Raw genomic sequence first — 13,386 nt, 5'->3', positions numbered from 1 at the left:
TTGTGGCTGAGTTCCTCTGGAATGACCCCATCCCTAAGGAAGGTTTTGCTCACCTGTGGCAAACCAGGTTGGAACTGCACCTGCGCTGGTGGGGGGTTTCTTGGCTGCTGTACCAGGACACAGCTGTCCCATGAAATGAGGGAATTTGTGCTGGAAGGAAGGAGGGGAAAGGTTTTACTGTTCATTAGAGGCTTTGTGTGAGTGTTGGTAGAAATACACGTGAAGGCTTTGGAGCAGAAGGTGAGAAAGGGCTGGTTTTAGTGGAGGGGATCATGGAATCCTTAAGGTTGGAAAAGCCCTTGGGGACCATCAAGTCCAACCATTCCCAACCATTCCTTACTGCTGACATGTCCCCAAGTGCCACATCCCGTTAAATCCCTCCAGGGATGTGACTCCATCCCTGCCCTGGGCAGCCTATGCCACTTGTAAGTGGTTTGGACAAGAATTTTCCAGGACTGCAAAGAAGTTCCCTGTTTTGCAGCAGAGGAGGGAGGAAAACTGCCAGCTCTGTTTCCTCTTTGTGCTGCTGCTGGAAGGAATGTTTCCTCCTGGAGGGTAGAGTCTATAGACTGGGGTTTTTTCCTAATTAATGAGGTATTTAAAAAGATCCAGAGGAGTGTGGACTCGTATTCCTGCCTCACCTGTGTGTTTGTGTTAGGATTTGGCAGGGAATTTCCCTGGTAGCCTGAGTTATTCTTTGGGTAAACAATCCTTTAACCTGCCCGTGGCTGGTGCTGAGTCAGCACAGCAGGACAGAAATAACCCAGGGTTTTACACACTCACAGGGTTTTCTCAGTCCAGTGGGCCCAAGTGTGGCTGCTCAGATCCTGGTGCTGCTGCTGCTCCAGCCCTGGGAGAGCTGCAGGGAATTCCCACCGAATGTTGGGTGTAAAAACCACGGTTTGGGTGCGTGTGGAGAGCTCTGCGAAGCTCCAGCTGGGGCAAAGCTGCTGAAGGTGCCGTGGCTGGGTTGGTCAGTGCCTCCAGCTCAGCTGCTGGCTCTGCCCCTTGGCTCTGGGAGGTGAGGGATTTAGGAGGGGTTTATCTGTGGCCTAATGATGGCTAAACTTAGTGCTGAGTGCCCTGGCTCGCACTCGGAGGGGCGGAAATGCTGCAGGGGTGACACTTGTGCTCTTGGTTGGGAAATGTTGCCAGTGGCAGGGCCTGTGTCTGCACTGGGCAGGAGAGGCGATAGGGAGAAGCACAACTTCCTTTTTCTGGGCTTTTGGGGTTTCTCTCAGGTCAGCTGATGTAGCCTGAAAATATAAAACTGAAAAAATAGTGTGAATTTTTTTCCCACAAGCTCTTTCTTTTTCCCCCCTCCTCCGAGTGAAGCTGCCAAAGCGCTTGGCAAGTGAAGCTTCCCAGTTCCAGCCCCATCCAGGTGAGCTGGGGGTGGAATGAGATGGTTTTATCCACGTCTGTCTCAAGAAGAGACCAGATGCAGATTTTTTTAGGGTTTAACTTTTAAGCTGTCAATGACAACAATATTCTGTTGGTCTCTCCTTTTTTGTGCAGTAATGAGAATACTTTTAATTTGCACTCTGAAAGCTGCTATTTTCTCAGGTTTGGTGGTTTATCTCATGCGGAAAGTCCTGGGCTCTCCTACATGTATTTTGGAATAAGGATTTTTTTCAAATAAGGCCATTTTTTGTGATTTAGAAGCACGTCACTGAAGGAGCCTCAGCTGTGCTTCTGTACTGAACCCCCCATAAACCCAGGGGTCTGTTTTCCACTGCAGGCCATGGACACTTCCACTGATTCCCAGGGGGGTCCCAAACCCTTCCAGGCTGCTGTTTGATCCAATTTGAACTCTCCATTCACATGTGGTGTGAGTGCTCCACGCTCCAGGTGCTTTGCTGAGGGCTCTGAGGTCCAAAGGCAGCTCCTTGGTGGGAGTGCTGTACAGGGGATACTCCCAGTCCAGCACGCCCAGCCCTCGGGGTGGGATGAGGATGCAGGGTGGGGATGAGGAGTGGGGTCCCGCTGCCCTGAGCCCCTCACTGTGGCATCGAGCCCCAGTGACCTCACACAGCTGCTCCATTTGTGATTTGGGGTCCAGGGCCCTGCCCCGAATGTGAGGGGAGAACCATCCCTGTGATCCCAAGCCAGAGATGGAGCTCTGCTGGAGTCACTCCGTGTCCTGGGGCCGCTCAGGGCTCAGCATGCACAGGGCTCCCACCTGAGTGCTGCCCCTGCCTGGAGGATTTATGGAGTGCCGGGGAAGGAGCCTGAGGAATTTATTTGTTTGCCCTCGGTGTGCTGCCCTGAGCACTCGCTGTGCCGTGGAAACGCGCCCGGTCCCAGGACACAGCTCAGGCCCTTCCCAAATCAGCCTCTCCCTTCCCAGGTCGGAGGTGATTTATCCTTCCCATTGAAACTCCGGGGGGCCTTTTCTTACCGACTAAACTGGTGTGGAAAGGATCAGTTTGTGCAGCTCAGGTAACAACGGGGTCAAACCCAACCCTTGGTCTGGCTCCGGGCCCGGCGTGGGTTTGAATGGCGCGTTCCCTCCTCGGGCACTGGGGAATAACAAGGGGACCTGGATCACAGAGCTCTGCAGGGAGAGCTGCCTGGGAGCTGGGCACTCCATGGACTGTGGGGCAGGGTCAGGTGGCACCTGGAACCCACATCCCACAGCTGTGGGGGACACGTTGCCGAGGGGCAGGTACGTGGCACAAGGGACCAGCTAAATCCTGGCTTTAAAATGATGGGGCAAAGGTGAGCTGCTGTGCTGGGGGAGAGCCCTGAAATCTGGTCAAAACTGTGAGGATTTTCAGCAGGTTCTTCACTTCTGGTTGCTGGGTACTTTGGCAGGCTCAGGGAATGTTGAACAGTGTTTTTTAGCAGGGGCAGTGGAGCAGCAGCTGGAGCTGGGCTAAGGAAGAGTTTGGGGGTTCCTTTCTTGGGTTTTTGTTGCCACAGTGCTGGTGTAAAACACTGACCCCAACAGGGACTGTGTCGCTCCAGAGCTCTTCTCTGTGTGCTGAGGGTGAGGAGCACCTTGTCCAAGGAGTTCTCAGCTTGCCCTTTAAGTCCTTTTTATCACTGCCAAGAACCTTGACGATTTTGGGAAGTCTGCCTTTGGGGAAGGAGCAGAGGTGGTTTGGGATCACTCTGAAATCCCTGCTGTTCCCAAAGCACGAGTGCCCTTGATCCTCAGGGAAGCCAGGTGTGGGAGTGGCCTCTCCATGGGGGATTTTCAGGCTGAGGTTGAGGTTTCAGGAGCTGCTGAGCTGATGGAATCACAACCTGTGGTTACTGGAAAATCTTCCCTCCTTCCTTCCTTGACAGGACAAGAGGAAACGGCTCAGGCTGTACCAGGGGGGGCTCAGGTTGGACATGGGGAGGAATTTCCTCATGGAAAGGGTGGTCAGGCCTTGGCAGGGGCTGCCCAGGGAGGTGTCCAAGGCAGGCCTGGCCGTGGCACTCAGTGCTCTGGGCTGGGGGACAGGGGGAGATGGGACACAGGGTGAATCCATGGGCTGGGAGGGCTTTTCCAGCCTCAGTGATCCTGGGATTCTCTCCTGGTTTTGGCAGCACCTGCTCCTGCACCCCCAGGTTTCATGGCCTGGAGGTGACACCTCCTGTGTTGTGTCACCTCCTGCTGCCCCAGCACTGCCAGGCCCCCTCCAGAATGAGGACCCTCAGAGTTCCAGCGCTGCTCTGAGCCAGCATCTGATTCTGGACAGTTCCTCTTTCCCTAGTCACCTCCAGAAAGCAGTCACTTGAGGAGGGGTGTTACTTGTCCAAGGGGTGATTGTCCCCCTTCTCTCCTCCCAGAGGAGCCTTTCCATCTCTAGTGTAGCAAAGCAGAAATACCCAGTGTAACCACTGTTCACAGTGAGTCATTTCCAGACTTTCTTCTTAAGTTTCTTTTTTAGTAACAACCTTTTCCAGGGAGGCGGCGGCGTGGAAAGGGAGCTGCTCATGAGGTGTTCCCTTGGTTGGGCCTGGGGAAGCGGAGGGATAACGGGCTGAGTGGGAAGGGTTTTATTCCTGAAGAGGTCAAGCTGATGGTGGCAGACTGTTGTTGAGGTTGCACAATGAAGGTGTGTTTTTCCACGTGGCGTTTTCCAGCTGGCTCTGCCCGTGGATGCCGTAGGGATGGGCAGCATCTGGCCTTGGCAGAGCCTTGTCCTTCAATGGGATGGAAAGACTTTGCTGGGAGAGGCAGGAGCTGGCTGCAGCAGGGCCGTTCTCCCACGGGATGAGGGGTTTGGGAGCAGCAGCTCGTTCCTTCTCGCCGTAGGAACAGCGGAGAGCGGAGCGTGTGCCACGGCCAGGGCTGCTGTCACCCTGTTTCCTGCTCTCCGGGGTTTCTGTGGCAGTGCAAATGATCAATTCTTGGTGAGACACAGGAGGGATAAATAAGGTTAAAATGGGGAGAAGCTGTCCTTGTAGGGCAGCGTGGGAATGGTGCTGCTTTGCTAGATTAATTATGAAGCTGCACGTCTGGGAAGGGACCACAGGGAGTGCTTGGAGCCTGGGCCGGTGGGGAGGAGGAGGAAGAGGCCAGGCAATGCTGGGAAGAGCCCTTCTAAATGTCCACACTGGAGCTCTGGAGCTCCTCCTGGAGTGCTAGGCTCCCTCTGAGGCTCAGAAGATGAATCAGACCCAGGCTGTGAGCCTGGCCTTGGGATCAGCTCTGTGCTTTCCATCCCAGGCCTCCAGCACAGGATGGATGTGGAGCTGCTGGAGCGAGTTCAGAGGAGGCCATGGAGATGCTCCAAAGGCTGGAGCCCCTCTGCTCTGGAGCCAGGCTGGGAGAGCTGGGAGGGTTCACCTGGAGAAGAGAAGGATCCAGGGAGACCTGAGAGCCCCTTGCAGGACCTAAAGGGGCTCCAGGAGAGCTGGAGAGGGACTGGGGACAAGGGATGGAGGGACAGGACACAGGGAATGGCTTCCCACTGCCAGAGGGCAGGGAGAGATGGGATATTGGGAAGGAATTGCTGGCTGGGAGGGTGGGCAGGCCCTGGCACAGGTTGGGCAGAGAAGCTGTGGCTGCCCCTGGATCCCTGGAAGTGTCCCAGGCCAGGTTGGATCCCTGGAAGTGTCTCAAGTCCAACCTGGACAGGGCTTGGAGCACCCTGGGCTGGTGGAAGGTGTCCCTGCCCATGGCAGGGGGTGACACTGGATGAGCTTTGAGGTCCATTCTGATATTCCCCGATTTATCAATAAGTACTGAGTGCTAGAGGGGAATTCTTTATTCCTCTGCCACCTGGTGATAGTTACCACTATTTCTGCTCCTGTTCCTCGAGCTGTTCCTGCCCCTGGTGTTTTTGCCCGTGGGTATCCCTGAGTGCCAGGCGGGGGACAGGCGGTGCCGCAGGAACAGCTCGCGTGGCTCGGGGATGACGGGATGGAACAGCAGGAACCTTGTGGGCTTGTCTTTGATTTCTTCTGAGCTTTCTTTGGAGTCTCCAGTCTTTCAGGCAGGGATGACTCACTCGTCCATTATGTGGTTTCCTGACTTTTAGCGATTTCTCTCTCAGTTAAAGGATCCTAATGGTGCGTTTGGCATCGCGGGGTGCGGCGCCGTGGGCAGCGCTGACTCACGGCTGGGAGGGGGGCTCACATTGGCGCTGATTCCTTCCCACCCCTCACTGGCAGTCTGGCAAAGGATGCAAAGCAGAACCTGAGGCTGCCCCTGGATCCCTGGGAGTGTCCCAGGCCAGGTTGGACAGGGCTTGGAGCAACCTGGGCTAGGTTGTTCCGCCCATGGCAGGGGGTGGCACTGGGTGGGCTTTGAGGTCTTTCCCAATCCAAACCATTCTGGGAAAACCACTCTAAGGCTGGTTTGGGCAGTGGGATGATCTTCCTGTCGCTTTGCAGAGCAGTAGGGCTGATCCTGGGTCCTTGAGAACCAGGGTGTTGCCACGGGGTCATCCCGGATTCCTCCAGTGCAGAGACCACAGGTCCTTGTGCACAGCCCTGCCCGTGCCCCCTGCTGCCCCCAGCACTGGGTGGGTTCTGCACAGCGTTCCCAAAACGTGGAATATCAGAGTCCTACAGTGGTTTGGGTTGGGAGGGACCTCAAAGCCCACCCAGTGCCACCCCTGCCATGGGCAGAGACACCTTCCACCAGCCCAGGGTGCTCCAAGCCCCGTCCAACCTGGCCTTGGACACTTGCAGGGATCCAGGGGCAGCCACAGCTTCTCTGGGCAACCTGTGCCAGGGCCTGCCCACACCATCACCGGGAGGAATTCCTTCCCAATATCTAATCTCAGTCTCTCCTCTCTTGGTTTAAACCCTTCCCATGCCCTGCCACTGTCTACCCGTGTAAAAAGTCACTCTGCTGTCATTTTTGGATGGCCTTGGCCATGGGTGCAGTTAAATGATGCAGTTCTGTTCCACACCAGGAGCAGGAATGTGTAAACTGTCGGATTACCTCGGTTTTTGTTACAAAGTAACCCAATCTGCAGTTATTTCAGCTCATAAGAAGGTTCCTGCCCATGGGGTGTTTTGGCTTCGGCCGCTCCTCCAGGCGAGGCCCTGACCTGGTGTTTTCTTCCTGACCGTGGGCAGAGCCGAGGTGCCTGACAGGGTGGTACCGAAACAACTCCTATTATCTTATTTATTCAGCCCAGGAGAAATCTCCCACAGTCCTTGGGCCCGAGGAGAGCAAACAAAGATGCCTGTGGAAGGAAACGGGGGAAAGTGGCACTTTGAGAGAGGGTACCCAGATCTGCTCTGGGGACATTTGAGAGCCACAGGGAGGGTGGAATTGTTCCCAAAAGCCCTGCTGGAGGTGGGGTGGTCCCTCATGGATAGAGTGGGTCGTGTGTTGGGACGGCACAGCAGGAGGAGGGGTGGGCACTGCCAGGACAGGCAGATCCAGGCGTGGGTTTGTGGCTTGTACAATGGGAAGTAGCCTTGGTTTTGGGGTGTGTGTCTGATTTGGGGGATGTGTGTTTTTTTAGTGGGGTGGAAAAAGTGAAGCATTTGAACAGTGGAATGACAGAGGTTCTGGTGGAGGGGGCTGGGTGGAAGCCGAGATGAAAGGGGAAGGGGGAGGATGTTTGGAAGAAATGGGCTGGTATTAAATCAGTAAGTGGTTGCATTGAGGGGATGAAAAGGGCTGATTGCACTGAATTAGGAGGGAATTGGTGGTAGTAAATAACTGCTGAGCGTGTGCCCAGGAGAGGAGCCCGTTTGTGGTAGGAATTTTGAGGTTTTAATTGAGTGTAAGCTCACGACTGTTGACTGTACAACGTTTCTTTGCTGCTGAATTCCTTCCTGTCCCTGTCTTCGGCTACTGGTGCTGCCAGGAGGCTCTGGGGATCACTGAGGGCTTCCCTTCTACATCTGCCTCACCCCGTGTGGCCTTGTTATCCTGATCCTGAGAGACCAGGGCATCTCCAGAGCAGGGGGGACAGATTTGGCCCCAGGAATTCAGCAGGACCTGTTTCTCTAGGCACTGTTATTAGATGATTTGTGAACATTTTGGGTTGGACCTTCCAGCAGAGACACCCAAGGGTGTTGGTTCTCAAAAGCCTCTCAGAGATCAAACAGCCCAACCTCTTCTTGGATTTACATGTTTTCTAGACTGTTTAATCTGAGTTGGGTTCAAGGGGATGGTTTCTTGCGTCCTGAAAGCTACTTCCTTAGAGGGGAAGAAGTTTGTCTTTGAACTCCTGCTGAAACTTTCATAGTCACTGAAGGCTGGATGGGGTTAGGAGCAGCCTGGGATAGTGGAAGGAGTCCCTGCCCGTGGCAGGGGATGGAATGAGCTGAGCTTTAAGGTCCCTCCCAGCCCAAACCTTGCTGGGATTCTGTGAAGTGGAAAAATGACTGAGTGCAGTGAGTTCCTGCTGAACGGCTCCAGACCCCGCTGTCCCAGGTGTCTGGAGCAGTTCTGGATGGGGACACACGAGATGGGGACATGGGAATAATTCAGTGTCTTGAGGGAATTGATTCCTTGAATGCTCTGCTTTGTCTGCTGGGAGGAAAATCCCTTCAACTGCCTGTTTTACCTCCCAGAACTGCTTGGAAAATCACCCTTGGAATTTCCAGGCTCTGTGGGAGGTGGGGACATGGATAAGGTCCATTTTGATCACAGGCAATCCCAGAATGGGTTGGGTTGGAAGGGACCTTAAAGCTCATCCAATCCCACCCCCTGCCATGGGCAGGGACACCTTCCACCAGCCCACGTTGCTCCAAGCCCCGTCCAACCTGGCCTTGGACACTTCCAGGGATCCAGGGACAGCCACAGCTTCTCTGGGCAACCTGTGCCAGGGCCTGCCCACCCTCCCAGCCAGCAATTCCTTCCCAATCTCCCATCTAACCCTGCCCTCTGGCAGTGGGAAGCCAAGAGTCACATGTTGCTGCCCTCTGGAGCAAGACTTGGTGCCCTGGCTCTGCACCTCCCAGGGAAGGACTTGGATTGCCAAGGGAATCAGGGAAATGGGAGCAGGGAAATGGGCATGTGCTGAAATCCCAGTCCTGTTTGATAAATGCAGCTTTCTGTAAAGAAAGGATTTATATGTGAAGTTTTTGTATGAAAGCTTGTGGCCCAGTGTGACACGTTAAACCTGGAGCAGCCTGACAGCTCTCTGGAGTAAACAATTTCCAGCTGTGCAGTGTCCTGACAGCGGGAATGGCTGGATACCCTCGGAGCTCTGTCATGCTCTGCTGGTTGGGAATTAGAGCTGGAAACCCAGGATTGTTCCCAGGCCCCTTTTGCTTCACTGGGCTGCTGCTCTGCAGCCTCCCTGCAAGATAGCAGGATTGCCTTTCGTTCTCCTTGCCCCTCCAGAGGGATGGAAATCTCTGGCTGCATCCCTTACAAACCAGTGTAATGCCTCCGTTGGAATTCCTGAATTTGTCTGTAATTGAAGCCCAGATTGGGAGGGGAGGAGCCCTGAGCGAGGAAGTTCAGCTGAGCCCTTGTTTACACGGGTGAAATATGTAAACACTTCTTTTTCCCCAAATATAGGGCTTTTTTCCTTGGCTGCCGGCCCGGTGTTTATAAAAGGCAGTTATGTAAATGACAATCCCAATAATTAAGCTGCTGTTTGCTGCTGTCCCGGGGCTGCTCCTGCTGCAGGGCTCGGTGCTACCGGGCTGCCCTGAACGAGCTCTGAGGGTCACTGGAGATACGGAAATGAAGGGAACCCAGAATTAAACCAGAGAGAATCTCCCACGAGAAAGGCAAGACCTGGAATGAAAGGGTTTGATGTTCCAGGGGGCCTCTGGAGATGGTCCCCTCCCAGAGCTGCTTGTCCTGGGCTGTGTCCTGTTGAGTTTGACTGTCCCCATGGCTGGAGCCTCCACAGCTTCTCTGGGCAAACCACAAAGGGACTTTGTAACCTGTTCATAAACCAAACCCAACCCAAACTGCTTTCCATGGTAGATGAAAACGGCCTCAAGTTGTACCAGGGGAGGTTTAGGGTGGATTTTGGGAAAAATCTTCCCTGAGCAGGGCTATCCAGCCCTGGCACAGCTGCCCAGGGCAGGGTGGGAGTCACAGCCCTGGGGACATTGAACAGCCATGTGGATGTGGCACTTGGGGACGAGGGTTAGTGGTGGCCTTGGCAGTGCTGAGGGATGGTTGGACTCAATGGTGTCTGAGGGCTTTTCCAGCCTTGATGGTTCTGTGATTCTGTGGAATTCCAGCTCTTCCTCTGCTGTAGCACTCAGGCCTCACTGTCTGCTGATGGCCTGGGGTGGGGATGAGTGGGGAACAATGGCCAGGGGAGGGATGCAGAGCTGGCCCCTGTTGATGTGCCCACATTAGTTTGCCATCAAGGACACCCCACAGGAGGGAGGAGGGACTCTGTTCTGCCTGTTTAGAGTGGTAGTGGGGAGATAAAACCAAGCCTGGAGGCACCAAACAGCAGGATAGAGACAAAAGACTGCCATGACTCAGAGAGGTGGGGTGGGAGGGAAGGGATGCTGTCAGCTCCTGAGGACTCCAGCAGTCACAGGCCTGCCAAGTGTCTCCTGTGGAAACTGCTGTAGCAAAAACCAGGGCTGGGCCTTCTGGGAGAAGAACATTTACTTAAAGCCAATTTCAGACTCATTTTAGGCTCTTGCTTGCTGAAGGAGCCATAGGGTGTGCCAAAATGACCTGGTGTTAGTGTTCCAGGCCAGGTTGGATGGGGCTTGGAGCAACCTGGGCTGGTGAGAGGTGCCCAGGGTGGGACTGGAGGAGATTTAAGGTCCCTTCCCATTCAAACCATTGGATGATTTTGTAGTATGATCTTTAGGCTTAATCTTCCATCAGTCTGAGGAAGGGGCCTGGCCCTGGTCATGGTTCTTTCTGTGGCTGCAGCCCATAGAGATAACAGGGAAGGGGAATGGAGATTACAGGGAAGGGAACTGGATAACAGGGAGGGGAATGGCCCATCCTGGCTGATGAAACCTCAGGACCATTCTCTTATCAGTGCAGGGTCATTTGCTGATTGAATCACCCTGCCCCATATTCAGGCTCTTTCTGGTCCTGATGAAAACACCAAACTCCTCCCTGTTTCTGATTTGATCAGCTTTGATGGTGCATTTGGTTTTATCAGCACCTGGGGCAGCCACTGTTTTATTGCTCTTTCTGCTGCTTTCAGTCAATCTTCACTCCTGGCATTTGTGCTCCAAGTACCCAGGGGCTGTTCTTGTGGCAAGAAATCTGGGAGAGATTCCCCTCAGATCCTGTTCCCTGAATGCTGGACGAACCCCTGGGACACAGAGGGTTCAGTTCTGTGGTCAGGAGGGTGTTAATCTGAACAAACCCCCTTGGTTTCACAGTGACATGACCTTCCCTCGCAGAATCTGAACTTTGCCACAGTGCTGCCACGTTCCTCACTGCAATAACAAGCACAGGCTCGGAACAAGATAATCTTGTAATGTTTTGGGAGATATCTTTTAGCCTGGCTTCGTTTTTCCTGCTGCAGTCGTGTCCAAGGGCAGCAGGAGTGCAGTGCCCATCCTGTGCCCTGCTCGCTGCCCCTGGGACAGAGGGCAGCAATCAGTGCAGAAGGGCCCAGCCCAGAGTTCTGAGCTTGTTCTGCAGTGACTGTGGGGAAACCTTGGAGGGTGGGAGAGGAAACCCAGCTCTGTTCAGATCCAGCTCAGGGCACCCAAGTGTTTCCCTGGTGCAGCTCAGGCTCTGTGAGTCCAGCTGTCACTTGTTGCCACCGGCACTGGCTGGGAGTGCTGTGGGGAGAGGACAGCCTTGCCAGGCTGGGGGAGGGAGAGCATTCCCAGTATGCTCACTGTTCACCAGTTCCTGGGCTGCTGGACTCCCCCAGCCACACAGACAGCGTGGCTTTAACTTCCCAAGGTTTGGGAAGCAGCAGGACACCAGCCCTGCCTCTACAGGAGGCTCCATCCTTGTCCAGGGCATCTTACCAATGGGAAGCCATTCCCTGTGTCCTGTCCCTCCATCCCTTGTCCCCAGTCCTTCTCCAGCTCTCCTGGAGCCCCTTTAGGCCCTGCAAGGGGCTCTCAGGTCTCCCTGGAGCCTTCTCTTCTGCAGGTGAACCCTCCCAGCTCTCCCAGCCTGGCTCCAGAGCTGAGGGGCTCCAGCCCTGGGAGCATCTCCCTTCCCTCCAGTGCAGGTCACATGCTGCCACCCAGCAGTGCCATAGAAGGGCTGGATCAGCCACATTTGGTGCTGCCACGGACTCGGGACTGCAGCAAAATTTAGATTGTTACTCTTGAAAAGTGGAAAAATATGTGAAAGCCAGCCAGAAAAGTCCATTCCATAATCAGGAAGGAGGGAACTGTTTTAATTGACGTGTTTTATAAACACGCAACTCTTCCTCCCAGAGCATCTCAGCTGGAGCTGGTGCCAACACTAACAACCTCCAAGTGAGAAATGGAGCTCGGGAAGCTCTTCCCCTGCGGGCAGGGGCCAGAGCCTGCTGGGAGAGCTGCCCCCAGGAGCCAGAGCCTGCTGGGAGAGCTGCCCCGGGAGCACCAGCACTGCTGGGGGGGTTGGTGTGGAGAGGAACAGCCTTGCAGTCCCTGCCCTTTGCTGGCAGGGTGTTTTAGGGCTGTGGTGGCCGCACAGGGCCCGCTGTGGGTGCCAGCAGTGCCGGTCCCTGCTGTGAGTGCAGAGCCGAGCTCTGTGGGTGCTCTCCCAGCCCACAGGGGACACCCTGCTGGTGGGTTTGCTGTCTCGGGGCCGGTGCCCGCCCGCTGTGCTGTCCCAGCCCCTGAGTGCCGTGTCCCCCCAGAGTTCTGCCGCATCGACAAGCCGCTGTGCCACGACGAGGACGAGCAGCTCAGCTTCGAGGCCGTTCGCAACATCCACAAGCAGATGGACGACGACGCCAACGGCAACGTGGACGTGGAGGAGAGCGACGAGGTCAGTGAGGGGCTTCGCTGGGAAAAGGGGAGGTGCTTGTGGTGTTGCCTCAGTTGCTGTGGGGGCTCATTCACAGGGCTCTGTTGGAGGTGAGGAATTCTGTCGTCCAAGGAAAACTGGCATCTAAACAGAAAAGTGTTGGAAGCAGAAAGAAAGCAGATGGGGGAAGGGATCTGCTGCCACTCACAGGCAGTTCTGCACTCCCAGGTCACAGGATCCCACAATGGGTTGGGTTGGGAGGGACCTTAAAGCCCATCCAGTGCCACCCCCTGCCATGGGCAGGGACACCTTCCACCAGCCCAGGGTGCTCCAAGCCCCGTCCAACCTGGCCTTGGACACTTCCAGGGATCCAGGGGCAGCCACAGCTTTCTCTGAGCAGCCTGGGCCAGGGCCTGCCCACCCTCCCAGCCAGCAATTCCTTCCCAATATCCCATCTATCCCTGCCCTCTGGGCAGTGAGAAGCCATTCCCTGTGTCCTGTCCCTCCATCCCTTGTCCCCAGTCCCTCTCCAGCTCTCCTGGAGCCCCTTTAGGCCCTGAAAAGGGATTCCTCACATAAAGAATTTACCATCATGGAGGTTAAATCTCCCTCCAAACTCACAACTCAGTCTGTTGGGCAAATCCAGCCATCCCGAGGGCCCCTCAGAGCAGTGACGTTCCCCAGGGACACAGCCCTCGTGTCACAGGAGCTGGTGGAGTTGGGGGCTGTTCCCACGTTGCAGTGCCATTCCTTCTCCCTCAATCCGACTTGGCAGAGGAATTCAAACAAATGGAAATCTTCCAGTTGCAGTTCTTCAGATGAGGTGTTTTCCCTGGAGGCAGTTCCTCGCTCTGCTGGAGCTGCAGCTTGGCCTGTCCCACGGACTGCTGGGGCAGCTTTGGAGTTCACTCCCTGTGTTCTGCTCCCCTGGCACTAAATTAGGAATAAGCCTGGTGTTCTTAGGGCTGGGCACAACTGGCACTTTCTGTCTCTCTGAGAGTCGTGGAGCTCCTGGTACCAACACTCCCAGGAACGCCTGCCCGGAGCCTTGGCACAGGGGCACTGCCAGGGTGTGACCAACTCAATGGGTTTTTCTAAAAGGC

At 55.1% G+C, this 13,386-nt stretch overlaps 1 protein-coding gene across 8 annotated transcripts in view; it reads left to right on the top strand.

Annotated features, from left to right (window-relative positions):
- The window catches only part of STIM1 (stromal interaction molecule 1), a 64,652-nt gene that overhangs the window by 11,789 nt on the left and 39,477 nt on the right, over window positions 1-13,386 (top strand). For all 8 annotated transcript variants that reach the window (XM_050332796.1, XM_050332794.1, XM_050332792.1 and 5 more), the window contains exon 2: window positions 12,174-12,304. In XM_050332796.1, the coding sequence (XP_050188753.1) occupies window positions 12,174-12,304 (131 nt within the window). The remainder of the gene's footprint in view (window positions 1-12,173; window positions 12,305-13,386) is intronic.

This window comes from Myiozetetes cayanensis, unplaced genomic scaffold (assembly GCF_022539395.1).
Source record: "Myiozetetes cayanensis isolate MyiCay16 unplaced genomic scaffold, myiCay2020 scf5-8, whole genome shotgun sequence".
Taxonomy (NCBI): domain Eukaryota; kingdom Metazoa; phylum Chordata; class Aves; order Passeriformes; family Tyrannidae; genus Myiozetetes; species Myiozetetes cayanensis.
This window is presented reverse-complemented; position numbering and strand designations above follow the sequence as displayed.